General features: G+C 39.3%; 1 protein-coding gene across 2 annotated transcripts in view; it reads right to left on the minus strand.

Annotated features, from left to right (window-relative positions):
- TOX3 (TOX high mobility group box family member 3) overlaps positions 1-24,160 on the minus strand; it is a 197,343-nt gene extending 173,183 nt beyond the window's left edge. The window contains exon 1 of one of the 2 annotated variants that reach the window (XM_089684210.1): positions 23,322-24,160. Coding sequence is in view for 1 of the 2 variants with exons in the window: in XM_089684209.1 (XP_089540335.1) it covers positions 23,322-23,420 (99 nt within the window). In the remaining variant the exon portion in view is untranslated. The remainder of the gene's footprint in view (positions 1-23,321) is intronic. The other variant, XM_089684209.1, reaches the window with a different exon arrangement.
- Positions 24,161-26,132: the final 1,972 nt, after the last annotated feature.

Genomic DNA, 26,132 nt, shown 5'->3' on the forward strand with positions numbered 1-26,132 from the left:
CATTTTTTTCCCTACTCATCTTTTCTGACTGTTTTTCACTAGTTTGGCATTTGGATAGGGTCAATGTACTGCTGGTAACATGAAGTGATACCTGGACTCTACAAAGGTTGCACAGGCAGTCCAACTCCTCCAGGATGGCACATCAATACCTGCCATTGCCAGAAGGTTTGCTGCGTCTTCCAGCACAGTCTCAAGAGCATGGAGGAGATTCCAGGAGACAGGCAGTTAATCTAGTAGAGCTGGACAGGGCTATAGAAGGTCCTTAACCCATCAGCAGGACCAGTATCTGCGCCTTTGTTCCTTTAATTTTTTGAGCAGTGTATATTGGATCATCTTTATGCTTTATTAATACATTTTACATCTGTAAATGGCTGTGTCTTAAATAAGTAAAAAAAGAATATAATAATACGGACTTCCTATTAAAGTCGGGTCCAAACTAAAATTAGAGAAAATATAAAATCAAACATACTGACCTCTCCTGCCATGGTGATTCTCTGACTTTATTGCTTACGAAGTTCACTGACCTGTACAACACAGGGGTTGATTTAGTAAAACTGGAGTGTGCAAAATCTGGTGTAGCTGTGCATAGAAACCAATCAGCTTCCATTTTTTTTTGTCAAAGCTTAATTGAACAAGCTGAAGTTAGAAGTGGATTGGCTACCATGCACAGCTGCGCCAGATTGTGCACTCTCCAGTTTACTAAATCAACCCCAAAGATTTCTGACCTACATACTGATCCAGGGTTACTGACTCGCATTTTGGAAACCAGAATATCAGCATAATGACCAGAAAATGGAGTATTTTTTGGAGGATATTAAAAATTGCAGACCCTGTATTTCTTAAAATACTTTATGCAGGTGCACCTTGTTGTTGGAAATTTCCACTAAGGTTGCAGCATGTACAATATATGTATTTCCTACCATACCTACTGTAGCCTTCTACTGTCCCCCTAAAGATAATGGAATAGAAAATAATTTTGTCAATAGAGGCTGCAAGCTGACCTAGGATCAAAGGATCAAAAAAGAAAGCTTTTTGTGGAAATAATGAGTTGTGTGAAATACCTGATGCCAGTCGTCCTGCTTTCCCATTTTAAAATTGATCACATATATAGCTTAGTCATGGCAGCATGGACAGTGCTGGGAGTACAGCCTGCCTGTCTCCCAATGGTCATACATGTGCTGACACCCCCCCCCCCCCCACAGGCATTTACTGGTCAGATCACTGTACTGCTCTCTCCTTGCCTCCTGCTGCAGTCTCCCTTCTCAGCCATCTTAGCCCTTTAGGCTCTGTTCACACTAGTGCAATTTCAGATGCAATTTGAGCAACACAGAATTGCATGACAATGGAAATCATTGTTTTCAATTGTGCTTGTTCACACCAATACAACTCGGCACGTGATTTTGGAAAAGGTTCTCGTACTATTTTGGTATTATTCCAGCACAATTTTAGCCCTGTAGAATATGCAAACCACTTCCATAATTGCACTGAAATTCAGATCAAAAATTGAATTGGAGCAGTGTGAACCTAGCCTTAAGGAGATGAGAACAGAGGTCATGCGATCACTTATAGAAAATAAAAAAAATGTATATATCTGTACACTAATGGTTAACCTTGCATTCCTATTTTACAGTCAATATTTACAAAGTTTAAAAGTTATTTTAAACACCTAGCTAACACATTGCAATTCCGGGCAACCTGGAAAGGTGGGATACACAGGTGCCCCTGCACCTACTACTGTTTGCATGTTTCATTAGGCAATAAAAGACCTCTTGGCCATATTACAGCAGCTGACAGCTTTGGCTGTCGTTTACCACTTAGCAAATACACCTGCTCACTGTAGGCACATTCATCATTCATTTGGAATTCTGTAATGATCTGGTAGATTTGTTAATACATCTTAATACTTGTAAACATGAATCTTAAGGGTTTGTGAGCTGTTGCTGAATCCTTGGGAATTTTCTGCATCATCATAACCAGGTAAAACATACACTTGGCACAAATCTACAGAATTTGCATAAATCTGAAGAAAGTGGATTATATATATTGCCTTGCTTGGGAAGGATGTTCAAATGGAAGGATAACGGGGAGGAGGCAGGGAGGAACAATATATCACTTTAGGGTGATGAACCTTTGTATAAGAAATACAAAGTAGGCGTTATCACAATTTGGCTGCGAAAATGGATATAGACTAAGCTCTCTTTACTGTAATAAGATACATTTGTTGCATTCCTAACTTCTTGGGTGGAATTAATACCTGAACAGTAGATATTAACTAAAAGAAAAACCTTTTCTTGGATCTATGCTTGTATACTCACATAGGACAGAAACAAAAACACAAAAACAATGTAGGGCAGCCTACTTTCTCTCTCCCACCAAGCTTCCCTAGGTTGTAGCCTATAGTATATGGCCTTTCTAAATGTGTAGTCCTCTGAAATGGATCATTGTTCTTTGTAAAGGCTTGAAATAATTTGCTGGCACTATGGCAGGATTTTTATAGTGTCACCGTTTGGGCAGTCAAGTAACTAAAAACACAAATTGCATTCACCATGTAAATGTAGCACACCAGTAGTTAATTTTTCTTGTAGTCACGCAGAAATCTGTGTAATTATAAATCCAGATCTGGATTTCACAATACTGTTTTCATAATCAGCAGAAGTTATTTATCCATAGAGCAAAATTCTAAAACATGCTGAAGAAAGTATTTGTTTATTGTGGCAGCAGGGTGATTTGAAGATGTATTATCCCTGCTATGCATACATTTAGTAACTAGGAGAGAACACTTTTGTCTGATTAATGATCTAAGATTCAGCAAGTCTGTATAAATGTTTGTTCTGTACTTGTCTTTTATCCCCAAGAGACAAAAACACCTTGTCTATTTAAAAAAAACACATCTCAGCATATGCTTTTCTACTTTGTATTTTACATACTAGTAGTTTTTGTGTTTTTTGGTTTTATTTTTTAACTTAGTGGGATTCATATTTCTAAAGCTTCATGCACAATGGGAGTATCAAAACGCCAATAGTGTTAGCTGTATAACACGTTTTTCAGCATTTTTTAGCATTTTTCCATGTTAGCGTGTTTTAGCACAAAAAAAAAAATTGGGGCTCAAAAAACCGCCAGTTTGCCGCATTTTACCACATTTACCAGTGTCCGCATTTTTACAGCTAAGAAACTTCTCTTGAAGCCCACTAGTCTGGGTTTTTTTCAGCCAGAAACCACCCCTGCCAAAAAACGTTGACTAAAGCATCTGTGTGCATGGACACATAGGATAACAAGTTGGGGAGATTACTGGCTCTAGAAAAGAAAAAAAAAAAACACTATCAGAAGCCATAAAACTGCAGCTGTAAAAACGTCCAGTGTGCATGAGGCCTTAAAGTAAAGGCTACTCTTCTAATTGGCATTAAATCATTGGCTTCTGTGTGCTCTCTTGTATTAAGTGTAATATATGCTTGTGTTTTTTCCATATTATGCATATATCTTTCATGTCAGTGTGTAACCTAAAATGTAAAAAACTAGCTATTTATTTTGTTTTATACACAAGGATGAATTTGCCATTCACTCATAGACCTGGCAGCACAAAAGAGCAATGTATCTTTATTTGGTCAAAATGGATAAACTCATTTTGGGACCGAGTATGTTTAGGTTTTTAATTACATTTAAAATTGTCAGATGCTGTGGAAAAGCCTCAATCTGAGCTTACTCTAAAGGATATGTGGCCACACAATGCTGACAGGAGTCACACAACTCTCTAAATCAAGGATAGGCGATTAACTTTCTCAAGGGGCCACATGAAAAACTGGGACTGTTGTGGAGGGCCGAATTTAATTCTACTCAATATTAAAGTGGTTGAAATCTCAGAAATGGAATATGAACAAAGCATGTTACGCTATAGCTTGCACTCGTCTCAAGTAAGAGCACTAAGTGTCATTTCTGTTCATTCCTCCGCTATTTGCATGAATCAGTTCTGACAAGTTTTCCTGATACCAAGGAAGAAAAAAAAAAAAAAAGTTGACAGGGGAGGGACCTCCAGCACACAGTCTGTGACTGATAGCCTCAGCTCTGTTCCCGACATGTGTGTGGAGAGGGGTGTGCCCCTTCCCTCCAATCAGCTCTCAGAGCTTTCCTCACTGAGCTCTGCATAGTGTAATTTCAGCTCCCTGTCCCCTGCTTTCTACAATCTCACACAAGCTGGAGAATGTGTTTTCTCTCTCTGTGTATCACCTGACACCAGTCACTTTACTGGGTATATGTAAGGGTTTACAACCACTTTAATTTTGGACCTAGGAAGAACCATATGTAAAATATATCGAAAGAAAAAAAAACAACTGGCTCTAGGAACAACAGGGACAACTGCGAATGAAATATGTCTCTTTCAAATGGGCAGTTGGGGGTGGTAAAAATGAGTGTCTGAACCACAGTTAGAAAATTTGGTACATCTGTTACTTTTGCTAACACTCATTTTATACTTTAGTCAAAAATAATCGTCAATGCCCAAGCCTTGAACAGCTTATAAGTTGCAACCAAGACACGGGTTTGTATATATATTGAAGAGGAGCAAACGTTCTAATTATAATAATAGGTAAAATAGATGTCATATGCTCCAGAAAAATGAGGGGTTTAAGAAAATAGGCTTAAATAGGTTGAAGCAATTTGAATTTTGTATGCAATAAATTTCCTACATTTACACATTGCCAAATGGAACCAGATAAAATTGTATTGTATATTTGTTATGCATTAGAACTGGTCAAAATGCATGCCAACTATACCACTGCAAATAATTAGTTTTAAAGTTCTTAAAGGAATCCTGTTGCTAGAGAAAAAAAAAATGGAGATGGGCACTACTGACCTTCTCTTTTGAAAATCTGAGTTTCCCGGCCACTGTTAATCCTCTTCATTTATTGTGCAATTTACAAGTATAATTGCTCCTTTTACCCCCTCTTTGCAGCTGCTTGAAAAATAAATGACTCATTTTTGTGATTTGATTTGTTATACTTTATAGGTAGTGCTGTTTCTTTCATAATTAAATTGTAAGCCTCTAGCTTTATTACTTTGGAGTATATGACCCAGAATAAGTTTTTTGCCTACATATGAATTCTGGGTAGTGAAGCCAGTGGGCCAGTACAAAAGCCAAGCAGATAGAATTTTCAGGTAGAAGATCAACTTTGACAGCACCCATGCATTTTAGGTTATTCTAGGTACTGAAGTCAGCAGACTAGTATAATAGCCAAGCAACTAACATTTTCAGTGAGAGCATCTATACTTCTCATGACAGGTTTACATTAATGACTTCTAATTTACAATTTAACTAAAATTACCTTTAAATATCCTTGCACTTTATATCTGTACATAGGGAACTGCTCACTCTATTTCTATACAATGGTATGTATGTATGTATGTATGTATGTATGTATGTATGTATATATATATATATATATATATATATATATATATATATATATATATATATATATATATATATATATATATATATATATATACACACATACACACATACACCCATGTGACAGCCAACCAGAAAGCAACTTGCAAGACCCTTAAAAGGGTGGCCTAACCGTCACAGGATCTAGTGGCAATCATGGCAGCAGCCGTGCCCACTAGAGTGATTTCCAGTCTCCAAGGAGACTGGCACATGCATACTAACACTGGATGAAGTTCTAACTATGCAAAAAAGTTCATATCTAAAACTTTATCAGTGAAAATAACACTTGACTGGCCATTTTTCCTGCATTCCCACTGAAAAGGCTTGAAGTCCCAGGTAGATCACAATGAAGATTTATTACTCATAGCAGGATTATATGCAAGGTGTGGTGTCAGAGAAGGTATAGGCAGTGTGTATGTATATAAATATACGTTTCAGCTGAAACAACATGTAATTCTCATAAAACAACAAATCTCTTTACGCTTTACAAAAGGTGGCTTGGCTAGTGCAAAATCACCATTGTGGCACCATCACCAAACTGACAAGTCAGCTTTCCTGCTCTATAATTGCTACAGCTGCTACCGTCAAGGTCACATTTCAAACAGCAGCTTTAAAAAGGTTTCTCTCATTCCTCATTATATTTATCTCTAGTCAGTTGAAACAACATTTGGTATTAATACAATGTGCTACAAACCAATGATTACATACAGTGCATATCAAAAAGTAACACACTGACATTTCACCTTTTCTCTCCGCTGGCCATCTAATTTATCTTTTTTTTTTCCAAAGGGAATGATAAAGGCCCATTTTGCTACTTATACATATGAATGGCAATGTTCCCGAGTTGCATATCGCAAAATACAAGGCTCCTATCTGCTGAAACATTACATACCAATTTTCTAATAACTACTCAAATAGGAGAAAAAAGCCATCATAAAGGTACTACATTATATAATGTTCTTAATATGGCTGTGCTTTTATATAAAATGTTACAGTTGTGTTCTTTTAATAAAGAAGACTGAAATTTCAAATCATAGTTTATCAGGTACCCACAACATATGTATTAAATGTTTTTTTTTTTTTGTACTTCATAGTTATAAATGTATAGGTAAAAAAAAAAAAAAAAAAAAAACACATTAATAAGACTTTTCTTTAAAGTGGAACTTTACCCATAACAAATCGATAAAAAAAAAAAAAAATAAAAGAAAGTGTTCTTTAGCAAGGAACATACATTCCACATTCCAGAGTACATGTGAAACTCAAAAAATTAGAATATCGTGCAAAAGTTCATTTATTTCAGTAATGCAACTTAAAAGGTGAAACTAATATATGAGATAGACTCATTACATGCAAAGCAAGATAGTTCAAGCCATGATTTGTCATAATTGTGATGAGTATGGCTTGCAGCTCATGAAAACCCCAAATCCACAATCTCAGAAAATTAGAATATTGTGAAAAGGTGCAATATTCTAGGCTCAAAGAGTCCCACTCTAATCAGCTAATTAAGCCATAACACCTGCAAAGGGTTCCTGAGCCTTTAAATGGCCTCTCAGTCTGGTTCAGTAGGAATCACAATCATGGGAAAGACTGCTGACCTGACAGTTGTGCAGAAAACCATCATTGACACCCTCCATAAGGAGGGAAAACCTCAAAAGGTAATTGCAAAAGAAGTTGGATGTTCCCAAAGTGCTGTATCAAAGCACATTAATAGAAAGTTATGTGGAAGGGAAAAGTGTGGAAGAAAAAGGTGCACAAGCAGCAGGGATGACCGCAGCCTGGAGAGGATTGTCAGGAAAAGGCCATTCAAAAGTGTTGGGGACTTTCACAAGGAGTGGACTGAGGCTGGAGTCAGTGCATCAAGAGCCACCACACACAGACGGATCCTGGACATGGGCTTCAAATGTTGTATTCCTCTTGTCAAGCCGCTCCTGAATAACAAACAACATCAGAAGAATCTTACCTGGGCTGAAAAAAATCAGACCTGGACTGTTGCTCAGTGGTCCAAAGTCCTCTTTTCTGAGAGCAACTTTTTCATCTCATTTGGAAACCAAGGACCCAGAGTATGGAGAAAGAATGGAGAGGCACACACTGCAAGATGCTTGAAGTCCAGTGTAAAGTTTCCACAGTCTGTGTTGATTTGGGGAGCCATGTCATCTGCTGGTGTTGGTCCACTTATGCTTCATTAAGTCCAGGGTCAACGCAGCCGTCTACCAGGAGATTTTGGAGCACTTCACGCTTCCTTAAGCAGACGAGCTTTATGGGGATGCTGACTTCATTTTCCAGCAGGACTTGGCACCTGCCCACACTGTCAAAAGCACCAAAATCTGGTTCAATGACCGTGGGATTACTGTGCTTAATTGGCCAGCAAACTCGCCTGACCTGAACCCCATAGAGAATCTATGGGGCATTGCCAAGAGAAAGATGAGAGACATGAGACTGAACAATGCAGAAGAGCTGAAGACCGCTATTGAAGCATCCTGGTCTTCCATAACACCTCAGCAGTGCCACAGGCTGACAGCTTCCATGCCACGCCACATTGAGGCAGTAATTGCTGCAAAAAGGGCCCAAACCAAGTACTGAGTACATATGCATGCTTATACTTTTCAGAGGTCCGATATTGTTCTATGTACAATCCTTGTTTTATTCATTGCATGGAATATTCTAATTTTCTGAGACTGTGGATTCGGGGTTTTCATGAGCTGTAAGCCATAATCATCACAATTATGACAAATAACAGCTTGAACTATCTTGCTTTGCATGTAATGAGTCTATCTCATATATTAGTTTCACCTTTTAAGTTGCATTACTGAAATAAATGAACTTTTGCATGATATTCAAATTTTTCGAGTTTCACCTGTATTACTGGATTTTAAACAGTATAAGCACTTAGTTTAAGCCCTTAATGCACACAGGACATTTTTGCAGCTGCTCCTAAGGGTGTCAGATCCTGCCTCTAAACTCCCGTCCATGTTAACCTATGTGTCCATTCACACAGACTTTAGTAGTGTTTAGTGGCAGGAGAGTTTAGAGGCAGGAAAAAAAAACCCTCTGCCTGTGTGTCCAGGAGCAGTGGGCAGAAAAAAAGCTAAGCGTGTTTAGCACTTGAGCTTTAACTCATTTCAATGACCAGAATAAAATTATTTATTCTGGCAAATGAAATTAACACCAAAAGTGCTTGATGCCTGTAAAATGCGCCAAAACATTTGTAAAAGCATTGGACACTTACAAGCGTTTTTTTCTGCAAAAACATCTGCTGACTTCTAGGAGAGTTAGAAAAAAAAAAAAAGTCCCGAGGCCTTAATGTTTTACATAGCTATACCTGCAAAAGAGGCCCGCCTGAAGTGATCTAGCAGGACTTAATTTTCTGACTAAAGTTCCACTTTAACAGCAATTTGGAACACTTGACTTATATAAGATGTCAGCACACAATTGCTGCATTTCATCATCTGGTTCTCAAAATTGTTGTTGTTACATGTACAAATTAATAGAATGTTCTGTGACCACACAAAGTCATTTGGGCAGAATTTGGCCACCTCGTGAACATATTACCACATCTAGTAAACAACCCCATGTAGTATAATACGACAAAAAAAGCAAAGATGTTTTTTATACATTACATTTCCTCAGTACAGTCTGAAAAAGCACGTTTACAAATATAAAAGCACAAAGGAGAACTGGAGTAAGAAGACACTTTAAACAAAAAAAAAGTCCATTACGACCACTGGCAGCCAATTGTCAGCGTTTAGAACATTTACACAATTCCTCCTACACTTAAAATGATGACAGAAGACTTGGTCTACTTACACTTCCAAATTTCAGTAACGCAATGCGTGGCAACCCGCATTATATGTGTTGCGATGCTAAGAATTTAAAATGGTACTCCAAATCACAAAGGCAACAAACCTGTGTTGAAGTGTGCAACAACACATGGTACCAAGTTGCATTCCAAAAACAAAAGCCAGGTCTGATTTCCCATCATGTGGGTGCATTGCCAGTCCACTATTTCCAATGGCCTGTATTAACACAAAGAACATTAAGGCACTGCAAAATGTAAGTGGGCCTTTAATGCAAAAGGAAATTTATACTGGCTGAGTCCATGAAGGCAGCTCTTGAACAAGGGGTGTAAAAAAGAAATAAAAAGGTTATATTTGGAAAACTGATTAATTTTTCTGTACTGTTAAAACGTAGCTAATGTGTTTTTAAAGTAAATGTATGCTTTAGGTAAAAGCTGACAGTTTCTGTTCATTTGGAAGCAGCTGTAACTTTATTCAAACTACATAACTCCTTTAAATGTATTTTATTCATTATACTCATTCATGTGGATATATTTAATTTAAAAATGTTAGCCAAAACAGGAAGGGATTGAAAATCTGTGAAAAGTGGTCGAATCCCTGGTTTTAACCAGGGTCACCATAACTGGTGTCCCTAATTAGAAGAGTTCCTCTCAACCTAAAATTTGGGACTCTCACTTTTGGTGAGAATGGTAAACATGACAAATAGAAGGGGTTGATCGCCCTTGCAGATGCATAGACTGTAAAAAAAAAAAAAAAAAAAAAAAGTTTTGTTCTTGATTATACTTTAAATCTCCCGGGACAGTGCAATTTAGCCATGACCACCAGATTGGACTTTAGTAATATTTTTTTTCCAAAAAAAACTTTTTATTGTGTAGTAAATTTTTGGCTCACTGGGGTGTTAACTTTTCAAAGCTGCTAAAATGTATTTTCTACAATAGAAAAATATATGTATTTATACACAGTATTTTTGAGTAAACTTTTCTTCAGAACACATTGACCCATTGCCTAAATATAAAAAGGTAATTAAATCCTTTTGCAACGGAACTTAAGCTTCCAGAATTAAATTAAGCCGTTGTTATGCTCTTTTGTGCTCCTGCCACTTCTACTTTGTTCTGAAACCACACATGTAAAGCACTTGCACATCTGCAGTGTTCACAAACATGTCCCTTTAAATCTACAATCAACACGTGCAGTTTATGTTTGAAATAAAGTCCCCCAAGAAAGTCCTCTCTATACTCAAAATAATAAAGTGATAAAAAAAAAACCCACAAAAAGGGTTTTTTTTGTTTTCACAAGCACTTTGGTGGACTTTTATCAAATTATTTTGAATACAAAAAAGGACCCTTTTGGGGACTTTATTTCAAGAATAAAATTGCACATGGTGTACTGTAGATTTAAAGGGACATTACCTATGTTTGTGAACACTGAGGATAGCACTTTACATGTATGGTTTTAGATTATCATCATCTGAATGTGGGTCTTTATGTTGTCAGCTTTCCATGTCCATGGGCAGCACAGTGGCTAAATGGTTAGCACTTCCACCTGGCAGTACTAGGGTCGTTGGTTCAAATCCCAACCACGGCACCACCTGCCTGGAGTTTGCATGTTCTCCCTGTGCCTGCGCGGGTTTCCTCCGGGTACTTTGGTTTCCTCCCACACTCCAAAGACATGCTGGTAGGTGAATTGGATCCTGTCTAAATTGGCCCTTGTATGTGTATGTATGAATGGGAATTAGGGACCTTAGATTGTACGCCCCTTGAGGGTTAAGGACTGATGTGAATGTAAAATATATATGTAAAGCGCTGCATAAATTGACGGCGTTATACAAGTACCTGAAATAAATAAAATAAATACATTTTATTTAATGCCGAGTTGCGATTTATAACACCGCATTTTCACACATTGTGGGTAGGTTTCTGTATTAATTAGCGCAAAGTGTTTTGGTTAATAATTTTACTTGTTTCGTTACCTCTTACTTGTCCCTCTACCTGACCACAGTGAACTTGCCTCTTCTCTGCTGTCAAATTCCAAAATGTGTTCTCAGCCCCTGGGCAGGACAGAGAGAAAAGCTTTGTGCAAGAGAGGTGGATGAGCATGGTGGATCAGAGCAGTCGGATGACGCACTTGCAACTGCAGTGGGAATGAGGGAGAGAGTGTAGTGGGCAGACATACCACATGACAGTGCACAAAAGGTGACAGTGAGCTCCTGGACTCTGCCAATGATCACGCCATCTTGCACTGTGCACATTACACTTGACTTGATAGCAGTAGACAATTTTTGTACACAAGGTGACTAATGGCTGTCATGGACCTGCTCCAGCACTTAGAGATCGCTTTAACATTCCAGGAAAAGAGGTACTATATCATTTTACTGGCACATAGTTGAGCTAAAATTGAATATATATTAAAAAAAAAAAAAAATTAGGTGAACTAAGCCTTTAATGCACTTTCAAACTGTAATGCACTTCACTTGGAATGTATGGGATTTATGAACAGTTGACAGACCTGTTTAGCTTTTCAACCATAATATGAACCTACTGTACTGAGTACCTAAACATATTATATAGCCTACAATACATACATATACTGTGATGACACCAAAATGCTGAATGCATTTGTGCTATCTGCCCTTGTTTTGCAAAAAGTCAGCGAGTGTCCCTTTGAGAAATTGATTTTGTAAGTAGGTGCATAGAGGTCCCACAGAAGGAGTCAGGCCTGCTATGATAACAGTTTAGCCACATTCAAACTTCTAGCCATGGAAGAACCACATGCACATCTTTAATACAGTATAAGAAGCCACATTTATTTTGGTCAGAGCCATTAGTGGAATATTCCATAAACCTGATGGCACCCTGGTTTGGAAAGTTGCTTTAAAACTATCTAAATATTAATAAGTGAGAAAATATTTAAAAGCTGTATGTTTGGGGTGTTATGTAGCTAGTGAGGTTGGAAAAAAAAAAAAAAAAAGGAAGAAAACACTAGTCCATTTAGATCAATCAACAGAGAAAAACAATTGAAAACCCCATATACACAATTCTATACCCACAGCTGATCCAGAGGAAGGCAAAAAAAAAAAAGTGCAAAAACCTACTGTATTGTAAACCAAGTGCTCAGCCTTAAATTTCTTGTCATTTACTCTGATTTAGGTCACAAATTCGTATTGGCTGAATACGATATGCAAAAATAGAACCAAAAAAAGAAAATGAACCAGAATTTTAGCAGCAGCTGCTAATTTTACAAAGAATCTAAGGAATCAGAATGATCACTACAGGTATAGAAGGCAGTTGGAAAAAGACATGTGCTCTAGTTTTCTTTGCATCTATATTTGTCAAATAGAACCTCAATATTTTATTACAAATATATATAAATTGGACAATCATACTCATCTCTTAACTCACCAAATATATTACAGAATTTTGAATTCATTCTGTATAATATAAAATGTCTAAATACCAGCTCTAACCTTTGACAAATGTCAGATTTAGAAATGTATTAAGAGAATGAAATGTTACTCTGTACAATTAAAATCTGGTTCTTTTCTTTAGCACACGTATGGGTTATGATGACAGGAGTTGACCTTAATCTCATTAAATGTGGGATTTGTGATCAACCTGTTGCCTGGTGTGTGTTGCTGCTTGCAGTTCTAACAATAGGCTATTAGCTTTGATCATAACAGCAATTAGTTATACAATCACTCTACAAGTCAAGAATAAACCTGGCCATAGATATCAGAAGATGGTTTGACATTCTGGATGTCAAAAGCTTCTTTTAAAAGATCTTCCCAAACACATTGATTATCAGACAGTGCATGTTTATGTCAGGGAACATGGGGGTGAGGTGACCCTTCTCAGTTTTGTGGCTTATCTGGTGAAACATTGAACTTTTTCTCTGCCGCAATCTCTCTCTCTCTTAGCTTTCAACCAGGCTGTGATCCCGATTTTTCCCCTTCCTCTGTTGCGAGAGGAAAGGATGGACTCTCAAAATGTAGACAGTAGTATTCTTTATATTTGGGTTAACTGTGATTGGTTATCACAACAATCACAAGGTACAGAGCCACTCCGATTGGCTCTGTGCTTTTAATCTATGATCTTCAATGTCTAATGGCAGCGGGAATAGAGACATTGTGTGCACGCACCAACAGTAAAACAGGGACATTTAACATCCACTCAGCATAACCCTAATGGGTGCTTTACTACCGGTGGGGGAGTGGTTAATTTCTGTACAAGTGCACAGGATTAGTTTTTTGTTATCTTTTCACACAGAAATTGATCTGTTGCATTCAGAGATCTGGCATTTGATCTTTAAATTCCACCAGAAACCTCATAAGACATTTAGCAACTTTGAAAGAGCAAAACTTTCCATCAGTTCATCATTATTGCCTATACTATCATGCACTAAAATGTTGGTCCTCAAGAAGCACATTGACTTAAGAGGAACATAGATCATGAATTTGAATGTTTATGTTCTTAAAAGAGACAAAACCTATAGATTTCCAAGAAAAAAAAAAAAAAGGTCCACAAGCAAGGCACTCTTAAGACTTCTCCCACATGGCTGCATATCCTAGCCTTAATGTACAGGAAAAAAAAAAAAAAAAAAAACCCAAAAAACCCCTGTATTATTTTTGTTAAACTCGGTGCTCCACAAGGTATATTTAATCTACATAGCTGCTCTGTGGTGCACTGAAAAGCACATGGCTTTGTGTACTGTGTGTACTGTAGCATGTCATTCAGAACAAATGGCAACACACTACACATATATGATGCTTTGTTGTGCACACATTAGTACATATAAAGCCTTAGTGACATTGAAGAGTATAGAGGAAAATGTAAATATTGCTTGAATCAAAAGTTCCATACAGGGCACACTGACATTCAGAGGTTCCCATATACACAGGAGACAATTTTAGGAAGAGGAAGACTGGTATGTGAAGGACCCTCATGGTGTATGTTGTGAGAAGTTTTAAAGTTGTGCAAAAACCATTCTCATTTTTTTTGCAAGGAAAATAACAGTTATCAACATTTCACAATTCTATGTAGACTCTCTGAATATGGCATGTCTATTGCAGAAATTATAACAAATGATGAGGGTTGAATTAAAGGTGTGGAAAAATAAGGCTGTTATTGCACAGCTAGTCAAACTTAAAGTGCACTAAAGGCAAAACATTTTCTCTTCATTTTTAGATACAGTAAGGGAGGGTTATAACCCATCATTTTTTTCCCCACTTTCCCTGTCATCTGTATCCCATTGGGGAGATTTCCCTTCACTTCCTGTCCTATTCAAAACAGAAAGTGAGAGGAAATCCCTCCAAAGTGAGAATTTCCAGGGTGTCACCAGAACTAGTGCCCCCATTGGAAGATTTCCCCTCTATTACTGTTCTGACGTCAACCGAAAATTTGGAATTTTCTTTTACATTCACTTTCAATGACAATCGTAAACAGGACAACATAGAGAAATACTCACTGGGGAGATTTTGCCTTCTATTGTATTGGTGACCACTGTCACCTAAAAAGAAAAATGAGGGAAAATCCAAAAGGAGTTGTCCAAAGACCAAGATAGAAGGGGCAAAAATCTTCCAATGGAAACACGTTTAGGGACACCTGGCATTCCCCACACTTTGGGATTTCCTCTTTTTCCTTCAAGTTATATCATTGGGATAGGAAATGAAGAAATATTTCCAATGGTACAAAAAAAAAAAAAAAAACAGCAAACCAGAGGAGGTTTTAAACACTCCCCTATTCTAACCAAACCAGCTAAAAAATTGGTATGACTATCCATGTACTTTAAATGTCCCTCATGTGATTGGATATAGAGGTCAGTTCCTGTCATACATTATCAGACCAGGTCCCATAGATCCAAGAGAGAGCAGAACCAGTACAAATATTGGTCAAGAGGGAACAACCAACCACTGTATAGTTAGGCAAAGAATTAACACCAGATCATTATGAGCATCAAGAGGACTTTCCTGGGTAATCTAAATATGTGCATGGTTGATACTGCACAAAGACAAATTAAATAAGAGTGTTCTAAGCAAAAAACCCTTAATCGACTAATAACAGATGAGTTGTAAGTTGATCAACTGACAGACAAAACAACACTACCCTAATAAACATTAAGTTCCAATCTGTCTCGATGGGTTTTAGCAAATCAGAGAAACTATTCCTGCTAAGACATTCCTGTACACAGATATCAATTGTAAACACAGGGAACATATTGTTATTTCTATATTTGAATACACCATACATAATGTGGTTTATAAAAATGTAAAAAAAATTGTGAACAAACACATAATAGATAAACAGACCATTTCCTGTTTGCAAGTCACTGACTTGGATCAATTAACTGCCTTGTAGGCACCATCATCATCTGACACAGCAGCTTTCCTTTTATTTTAAATCACAATAACAAGTACACAAAGGATTCCTGTGACCATATAGTTCTTCATCTTCGAATCTGAAAAGCACATTAGTGCCCAAGCTGTGAAACATTATCAAAGCACCACAGAATGCCGAGCTGATAGAAGAAGTTGTAAAAAAACAAAAAAAACTCAACCTCTTTTCTTACGTTGTACTTGCTAAAACATCTTTCATTTCATTTAATAGTCAGTTTTAGTGTATAATTCTTCAATATCCAGATTTAATTTGATTGGTGAGCTTTAAAAACAAAACTTTTTATTCAGTTTCTAATTCATTTTATGACTGAAAATTAGCATATGAACATCATCTAACTTATTCATTGTGCTTTAAACAGTGACTGTGAGACAGAAGTTCTTAATGAAGCAGTAAAGACATCAGCAATTAGTGCATAGTAGCTAACAATGTGATGATGATACATCAAAACATTTGAGCTGTAAAGATTATATAGAAAGCTTTTTCATTCCCAGCTGTCACACAGTATTTTTCTTCGCCATCTACCTATAAGATATAGACTACTGTACCATGTAATTATCTGACAACTTAATAAATATTTACTTGATTCTTACAGGGAGACTGAAATGTTTGATCTGCAGCAGGTGCACAGGCTCCACTGTTGGCTTCAAGCGTAAAGAAATTCACTACGCAATATTTGCATTTCAAGTGACAAACTGACCCCATAAAACAATCTCAGTGTATCTTCAGAAAAGAATCCTTTCAGTGCAAAAAAAAAAAAATGGGTTAATGGAAACTGATTTTAAGATAAGTATGGGAGGCTGCCATTTCTGGATTCTATGAAAACACTGCTTGCCCGCTATACAGATGCATTGGTTTCATCACTTTCTGGGTCACTAATCCAATAAAACAAAACGAAAAAAAAAAAAGAATGCCTACTTTTCCACAGCTTATCTACAGCACACTTATTTGGAGCCTATGGATTGTAGTTAGTATCAGAACCAGTAAAACTAGTCAGTCACACTGCACCAGGCAGCTACCATTTTTGGGAGGATACTAGTAATGGTGGCTACCATAAGTTTCTCTTGACAGGTGTACTTTGAGGCTGACATGAGTTTAAATAGCCATACGTGTGATAGAACAGAGATTACATTTTTTGTATGGCTTTTTATAAAAAATAAGCACATCTGATGACAAAAACCTACTATAACAACCAGAAACAGCATTCATTCCAATTAATTTTTTATCATTCTAGGTCAGTGGTCTCGAAACTGTGGCCCATGGGCCAAATGCAGCCGTTTGCCTCTATCCAGCCCTCAGGGTACTATTCGTCCCACTGACACCAACAAACAGGCACTATTTCTTCCACTGGCACCTACTAGGGAGAATTTTCCCATCCACTAGCACCAATGATGGGCCACAATTCCACCCACTGATACTAAACAATTAGGTACTGTTCCTCCAACTAATACCAATGAGGCGCTATTCCTCTTCCCGACACCAATGAGGAGGCGCTATTTCTCTCCCAGACACCAATGAGGAGGCACCATTCCTTTCCCAGACACCAATGAGGAGGCACTATTCCTTTCCCAGACACCAATGAGGAGGCACCATTACCCCCCAACACCAATGATGGGGCACTTTTCCTCCCACCGACGCCAATGATGGGGCACTGTTCCTCCAACTAATACCAATGACTGAACACTATTCCTCCTATTCCCCACCTTCCACTGACTACAAGCACTATGTCATTTTTTTTTCTCCTACTGATGCTGGGACATTTACTACAACCCACTGGCCACTCCGACCCTCCTAAAGTCGGAAGGACAGTAAACTGGCCCTTTGTTTAGAAAGTTTGGAGACCCCAAGTCTAGGTAATACAACTTAGTGGTGTATACAGATAAAGAATTACCCACTATGAACTCAGGGTACATTCAATTAAACAGTAACTATCCCTACCCTTCTGGACTCCAACAACAAAATGGAAATGCTAAGCTTTTAGATGCATGGCCTGCTTATAGCCACTGCACAGGGGTTGCCTTACTAAAGGCAAAATAGGCTGTTCACTTTGCAAAGCAATCTTCCCCAGATCTTGGTGAATGCGGTGCAAAAAAATACATATATGCAATAAAACAAAAAGAAAACCCCTGCATTTTTGCTTCCATGTTACTGGATGACGAAAGTACACAGAACTTCCCCTCATTCACTACTTGCAACAGAACAGTCTATTTTGTCTTTAGTAAATCAACCTCACAAAATCTGCCACGTGATTCTTTATGGCAGTTCCACATCTGCACCTTGTCCACATGCACTAGAAGGCTGTCAATATTCTCCAAGTAGGTCTTATCCTCACCATGGGTGTGGCTTGGACTCTGAACAGAATGGAGCATACGCTATGGCAGCAGTGAGAAGACCATGCAACCAAAAGCTTGCCATTACTACTAGTAAAGGGTGAGATCTTTGCTGCTGAAGACATGACAAAACTGATCCTCTCATCCCTTAGATTTGTAAGGTTTAACAAACTTTTTTTTTTTGTTAGGTTTAGAAGTTCTATTACTTTCCATAACAGTAACCATCCAAGCTTCCACACAGAGACAAAATCATTAATTGGTTTTCAAATTTTGAAATCTAACCTTTCTACCAATACAAGCTGAATATTTTCTTCAAGTTGGACCAGATATTTTAAAAAATAACCAGTCACACCTGAGCTTTTGCAAATATCTGAATATTTAGTCTTTATTTAGCACTGTGCAGGGTTCCCTATGAAAGATTTAGCTTAAAGTATTCTGTCTTATGATGATTCCAAGCCCTGAAGGATTAGTGGTAATAGGTCAGCTGACGTCTGACAACTGCAGCCCCACCAGCTATCTGACCTCATGGTGATAACACACTGTTTACGAATTGTGGATAAAAGTATTGCATAACAGAACCCTGTAGTTAAGAGGTATGTAAACAGCTATACTGCTCTGTGTTTGAAACTGTTATGGTTACTTAGTAGCTGGAAGACAACATGTGTCAGCATACATTCAGACAGTTGACAGGGATTTAACACTTAGCTCTTAAAGTCATCCCCAAACAAACTAAAGTAATATAAATAGAACATTTGTATTAATACACTTGCAGAATTCTAATAAGTTTAGTTTCAACATGCTATTAAAACTTTCACATGAAAAACATAGCAGCCTACTTCAGTTACACAATTGGTTGCTATTGGCTTTTTTGTAGTTTGTGTCTGTTCCCTTGTAGGTCCCCTGGAGTCACCCTTCCACTCAAGCTTTTAGATGCACTAAATTCTGATACACGAACAGCTCCTAAACCCTGCATTCAGAGCCAATGACTTTGGCTAGAGTTGCTACCAATATGGTACTGAATGGTTGACCATGTGAAGTGTACAATGTGGTCTCCCTAAATCGGGTGTTTGGAGAAGTGACACGGAGCAAGCTGCAATGAACACACCAGTTGTAAGTGTTCCTTAGACTTTTTGAAAAGCAAACATGTCCTATGCTCAACACAAATGCAATAATTAAAAAACTCTATGCTTTGCTTTCTCTGATTGGACAAAGGTGAAGAGGCGGGGCAGGGCTGTCACACTCTCCACCTCACCCCAATCAAAGAATGCTATGCATTAGGTAAGAAAATGGAAAGCATCCTCTGAATGGTACCTGTGTCGTGCAGCCAACCTCCTGTGATCAGAATGCAGCAGGGCAGCCACTCAGCAGCAAGTGGAAATAACTGGAGTAGCTGTGTCTTCTAGAGGGATCCCACATGGTATATGCATAATTACAATGTAACTATATAACAAATTGCCATACCTGCAAATCTTTAACTATGCACCATTCAAAATGGAAATGCTGGAGCAGGCCCAAATATTCCCTGTAACCTGAGCCCCTCTATGCCTACTTCTTGAGTGGTCTATAGTTAGAACACCACTCTTTACACACTCTTAAGCAGAATCAAGCTCTCTCCTGGTTCAGGCATCTGCCAAGGAAATTAGGGGCCACTGCTAACCAGAGAAAGTTTGATCCTTAGTTTACAGGAGCAGCAAGAAAATGGGGGGGTGTCAGGTATCATAGACAAGTTTACTTTAGCTATAAAGTTGGTTTGTGTGCCATTCATGGGGTCATTTTACTAAAAGGCAAATAGCCTGTTCCTAAGTGAATGCAGTGAAACTCTATTGACTTCCACCATCCAATTCACGTGTCCATGGTTATCTCCAAGCAATATTTGAGCCGGTTTTCACCATGAATTCTGTACAATACAGGAACATGCTGTGTGTTGCTGTGCGATTCGGGTGCAGTGCAATTTCAGCACATTCATTTAAATGGGCTAAAATCAAGCTGTATCGTACCAAAAGTGGTGCATGAACTACTTTATAAAACACACAGCAACCAGATCACATGGTACTACTGTACCATGCGATACATTACAGGCAGACACACCGCGTTTGCAAAATTCATTTGTGGAGGTGTTAACAATGACACTAGCTGCAGATCACAAGTGCAGTGCGTTTTAAACGCAGTGCAGGGAAACGCACACAGATTGTGTGTTTCCCGCACCAGTTTCTGGTATGACAGGGCACCTAAATTTATTATGAACTAAATCTACTTAAAAAAAAACAACTGCCTGAAATTGTCACATTAAAGTGATTTTAAAAAGGTTTTTTCTTTTGGAAAATAACAAACATGTTATACTTACCTACTGTGTGCAGTGGTTTTGCACAGAGTAACCTGGAACCTCCTCTTCTCGGGTGCCCCTACAGCAAGCAGTTTGCTATGGGGGCACCCGCTGCTCCGTGTGTCCAGACACAGAGCCACAGCTTGGCCCCAACCCCCTCATTGGCTGTGATTGACAGCAGCGGGAGCCAATGGCTCCGCTTGCTGTCTCAGCCAATGAGGACGCAGAGACCCAGGGCAGCCGAGGCTGTCATTCATATCACTGGATAGCGATGAGGCTCAGGTAAGTATTGAAGGGGCTGGGGGAACTGCTGCACGCAGAAGGTTTTTTACCTTCATGCATAGAATGCATGAAGGTAAAAAACCTTCAGCCTTTACAACCACTTTAAAGTAGAGGTATGCTGAGCATAGGTTGTTAGTATTAAACTTTATTAATAGCCGACTGTAATCCTTTTAGTATTTGATGCTCATGAAAAATAACTTGTATTAAAGTCAGCCATTATTTATCATGGTAAGCAAAAACCATGTTACAAATTAAACTAAAAGAATAAAAAAAAAAAGTACACATGAGCAAGTTGGGGGCTACTACAACTTGGTCTAAAAACCTGGCTCTTATTGGCATGCAGCCATCCCAGCTCCTAAATGTCACAATGTTGTACTTTATGTTTTGGATTATCTCCCACTAATCCCAACGGCCTTCCTTACACAAAATTATTAAAATTCATATACTTGAAATTCAAGTGTAACAAGTTAAAATTAAAGTCTACAGGGAGTAAAAGTGCATGTAAAATATGTAAAGAATTGTACATGGTCATTAAGGTACAAACACACTCGGTCATCCTGTGATCTGAACTACAGTTGTACAAAGTAGCAGAAAGGCAGCGTGGGTAAGTTAGGAAAGTTGAACATTTTTTAGGGTTCCATACTGTGAAATGCAGAACCTCAGAGGAGTACAGAAGACATCATATAATGAGGGGTCTCAAGACCTCTGCTACAACATACTGTAATAATAATAAACACATCTGCAACACAACTACAAAGTAAAACACTTTACTACAAAAAAGGTAAATATTTGTCCCCCCCACCCCAACAACAAAAAATACATTAAAGTGACACTATATCCTTATTCTCCGAAAATAATTCATACACATTAACTGCCTACTGGCCATGCAATCTGTTTGTAATCAAATTCTTTTTACAGTGTTTTTCTGCCTCCATGAGCTCCCAAACGTCTACTTTTCCCCCCTTACATCCATTTGTTTGGGATGAGCAGTGCATGTAAGTTGTAGTCAGGTGCACTGCTCCAACCACACTACAATTCCCATAGTCCATCTCTGAAGTGAACAGTAGGGGGGGGGGGGGCTACGCTTCCTACATACAGTGAGGCCATGGAGAACAAATGTAGCCACCCTCTAAAAGGAAGTCAGATCACAGAAATAAAGAAATGGAGGATGCTGATGGAAATAGAAGGTACTTGTTAAAAGTTAGGAATTTCTTTTTTAAACACTTTACGCTGCAGACAGATTAGATTGTCACGTGACCTGAACCAAAGTAGTCCAAAGTAGCAGAGGTGGATTGTGGTAAATCAGTGAAGTAGTAACTTTTTTTAGGGTTCCATACTGTGAAACGCAGAATCTCAGAAAAGGGACTTCATAATACAGAGGGGGGGGGGGGTCCTCAACGAAGATCTCCACTATAACATACTGTGTTAATAACATGCCTACAATACAACCACAAAGTAAAAACACTTTACTACAAAATGGTAAAAATCATAGTACCCTTGCCCCCCCCCCCAAAATAAAATACATTAGGCTTTTATGATCTAGTATGCTTCAGATTCTCTTTACCAGCTGTCATCTGTTATGGAAAGCAATCAGGGAAGAGGTATAAACACAGTTTTCAGATCAGAATACAAAACGCGAAACATTAATTTAATTCCCAACAATAGAGCAAAAGGGGCACGCTATAGACACAACACAAGTCAATCATTCCACGCAGTGTGGATCTATTCAGATCAAATATTTCTGTCAAAACACTGCTACAGTATGACAAAGGATTAAGCACAGATGCAGACATCAAGGGGTGCTCACTAGGTAAAAAGCAGTAAAAAAAAAAAAAATTCTAAAACATAAAAAGTTCAGAGTGGAAAGCCAGAGCAGGCTGCAATAATTAGTGTTTAAATACCCACAGCATTCTCTAATTAGATGTATAATAGGGCTAATAGTAAGCACTCATTAATTAAAAAGCTGGATGACACATGAAGTATTGAAGATCAGCACCCTGCTTTGATAGACTCAGCACACACACTAAAAAAATTTAAAAAATAAATAATAATTCTAAAACAAAAAAAGTTCAGAGCGAAACGAAGCAGACTGCAGTAGTGTTTAAATACCCACAGCATTCTCTAATTAGATGTATAATGGGGCTAACAGTAAGCACTCAAAAAGCTGGATGACACATGACATATTCAAGATCAGCACCCTGCTCTGATGGACTCAATATATACATAAAATATAAAAAGTTCAGAGTTTGAAACCAGAGCAGGCTGCAATAGTGTTTAAATTCCCACATTATTTAATTCATTGTATAATAGGACTAAAAGTAAGCACTCAATTAAAAAGCTGGATGACACATGAAGTGTTGAAGATCAGCACCCTGCTCTGATGGACTGAGTACATACACATTTAAAAAAAAAAAAAAAAAAAAAAAAAATGACAGTTCTGGAGGAAATGAGATTTACAAAACACTGTTGATTAAACAAAAAAGCAGAATAAGCATTCACCTTGTAAGCGTAGTAGTCTGAACACTGAGCAAAGTGTTGGTCTGACAAGAGTATAGACACATATAAATGACAGTTGCGGAGGAAATGAGGTTTATAAATACAAAAAAGTGTTGAATAAACAAAAAAGCAAAAATATTCACCTTGTGAGTGCAGAGCACTGAGAAAAGTCCTGCTCTGATATACTGAATACACACATATAAAAAAATGACAGTTGCGGAGGAAATGAGAATTAGGAATACAAAAGTGAAGAAGCAGTATAGTATTCACCTTGTAAGTGTAGTAGTCTAAACACTGCGAAAAGTCCAGATTGGGGGATTCTCCGGGCAGGGCATTGCCAGCAGCTGCCGGGTAAAACCTTACATCCATGTTTTGGAGAAGAGAGGTCCTCAAGTTGCAGTTTTTTGGGGGCTCCCGGTCCTAATTGGTCAGCATTCAGCCGGCTCAGGTGCGGGATCGGAGACAAGTTTTTGCAGCACGGATCGCTGGTTTAAAGAGCTACGAGCATGACACCAGAAAAAGGCCGGCTGGACAAGTCCGATAGGATGGTGTCGGCGGGGCTGTTATTTTTTAAATAACGAAAAAAAAAAAAGCCGCAAGTAGCTAAAAGCCCAGGACTTGCCTAGGCATTGATGAACAGCAGCTGCTATACACAAAGGAGCCACGCGTTTGCTTATTGGGATCAGTAGCTCCGAGAAAAAAAAAGCCAACCCCCCTCCCGGACCAAAAATAACAATAACAACAGCCTAAAGCAGAGATCTAACCACAACAACAACAAAAATAAGCATCAACTCCAAAACAGATCCAGAGGACTTTATTCCACCAATCAGGGATTGTGCAGAGATGGGGATAGGAGTTTGTATGGAATGACCTCTCTGCCTTGTTTGAAAGGAGGAGGGGGGTTTATTGAAGAACAAAACAGAAAAAAAGTCTTTGCAGCCAACGGTTAGAGAGAGTGGAGTTTGAAGAGGTAGAGAGAGACGGGAGCTGCTGCTGGCAGGGCTCCCTAGGAGAAATGAATAAGTAATAGGCAATGACAAGCAGGAGCTGGGTCCTCCCCCTCCCCCCCTCCGTGCCACTCCCACTGAGTGCAGCTGCTACTGTGTACACAGTGTGTCCATGCTGATGGGAAGAGGCACCCAGTGTGGGTCGGGGGATGCTGAGCTGCTAGTGATCCGGTGCTGCCTTACATCAACACTGACTAGGTGATAATATACTGACTGCGGCGCTCCTCTCTGCACAGCTTGCCTGGGCTCTGCTCTCGCTTGCATTGAAATCAACTACCTGTGATCACTTCATTCACACACATGCTTGCATTCAATGGATTTACTAAAACTGGAACTGCTGTGCGTGGGAACCAATCAGCATCCAGCTTCAGCATCTTCAGATCAGCTTTGAAAATGAAAGGAAGAAGCTGATAGGTTACCCTGCGTCAGGCTCCATTCACATTCTATTCTACTTGTGATCCCAAAACGCTCTGCAAAACTGACAAATCGCACCACACGTCTTTCATGTTCAGTGGCACCTAGAATGCGGTATGATTCTGCCACGATTGTCACGCTGCAATCGTGGAAAGGTTGTCATTACCACAAGAAGCTCCTGCTCCTTTTTGGGTGACAAGCTTCGTGCAATGCAGTTCGTCAATATTGCAGCGTGCAGGGGCGGACTGACAACTCATGGGGCCCCCGGGCAAAAGGGGATCATGGGGACCCTGTGTCCTTGCCCAAACTCCAAAAAGCCTATGAAAAAGGTACCAGGGGCATCTCATGGGGCCCCCTACTGACCCCGGGCCCTCGGGCAGTGCCCGAGTTTCCAAATGGTCAGTCTGCCCCTGGCAGCGTGATTTATCGAGTGGCAATCGTGGAAGAATCCCACCCCGTGTTTAGGTAAAATGAAAATGAGTGGCATCTGAACAAGTGTGCAATTTGTCAGTTTTGTAAGCCTTTTAGAATCGCGGGCAGAATTGCAGCAATTGTGCCCCTGATACAATACGCCTTGATGTGAACGGAGCCTCAGGTTCTGCTCCAGTTTTCAAGAAATTCCCTGTACATAGTAACCGATCAGCTTCTAATGTTAGCTTCTTCAGGGTATATTCACACCACATGAGGTTGGATTGCATTGGGCGACTATGCTGGCAAAATCCCATCACATGACCGGGCAAAATGATTTGTCTCTGGTGTGGTGTGCACAGAAAATAACAACTGTGTGTAGTTCTTTCCAGTGCAAGGCAATCCACCACCTTGCACCGTGCAGCCGGCAGTTGAACTTAAAGCAGAGTTCCATTCAAAAGCAGAAGCTCTGCTTATTTGCCTCCCCCCCCTCCACTGCCATATTTGGCACCTTTCGGGGGGAGCGGGTACCTGGTTTTGACAGGTACCCGCTCCCACTTCTGGCTCAGCTCGCCATGGCAAAGTGAGGAAGAAGTTCGGCCCCCTTCTTGTTCCAACAGTCTCCTGGGAACTTTCACAGGTCCCAGGAGATTGCTGGACAAATCAGGAGGCGCGGTGCGACTCGCGCATGTGCAGTGGGCACCAGGCTGTGAAGGCGTAAGTTGTCACGGCTTGGTGCCCACAGTAGAGATTCCGGTGCCATAGAGGACAGGAGAGAAGGAACAGCGCGGGTGAGTATATCGCTGGACCCCGGAACATGTAAGTGTGTGTTTATAAAAAGTCAACAGCCACAGTTCTTTCTTTTAACCTCCCTAGTGGTATTCCCGAGTGTAGCTCGGGGTAGAGTTTCAGTACCAAAAGCGGTAACCCCGAGCTACACTCGGGCTTACCATGCAGCGTTGCATAGGGAGTCCCTGCAGCGCTTACCTTGTCCTTCGCTCCCGCAATACATCCCCTGCAGCGTCCCCGGCTATATCCTCTGGCTGAAGCTGGCATCCGGCTTCCGTGTTCCGGTCCCTGTGACAACGGGATGTACGGGCGCCGGAACCGGCAGCAAATTTGAAATTTTTAAAAAAATTTCATTTTTTTAAAAATGATTATTGTATAGTAAAACATTGCTGTTTCAAAACATTTCACATACATTTTGTCCCTACTGCTTTGTCCTGTGCCCTGCCTGCATTTTGACTGTTCT

The sequence above is a fragment of the Staurois parvus genome, unplaced genomic scaffold, assembly GCF_062004578.1.
Source record: "Staurois parvus isolate SC_StPar_1 unplaced genomic scaffold, SC_StPar_1.0 ptg000339l, whole genome shotgun sequence".
Classification (NCBI taxonomy): Eukaryota; Metazoa; Chordata; class Amphibia; order Anura; family Ranidae; genus Staurois; species Staurois parvus.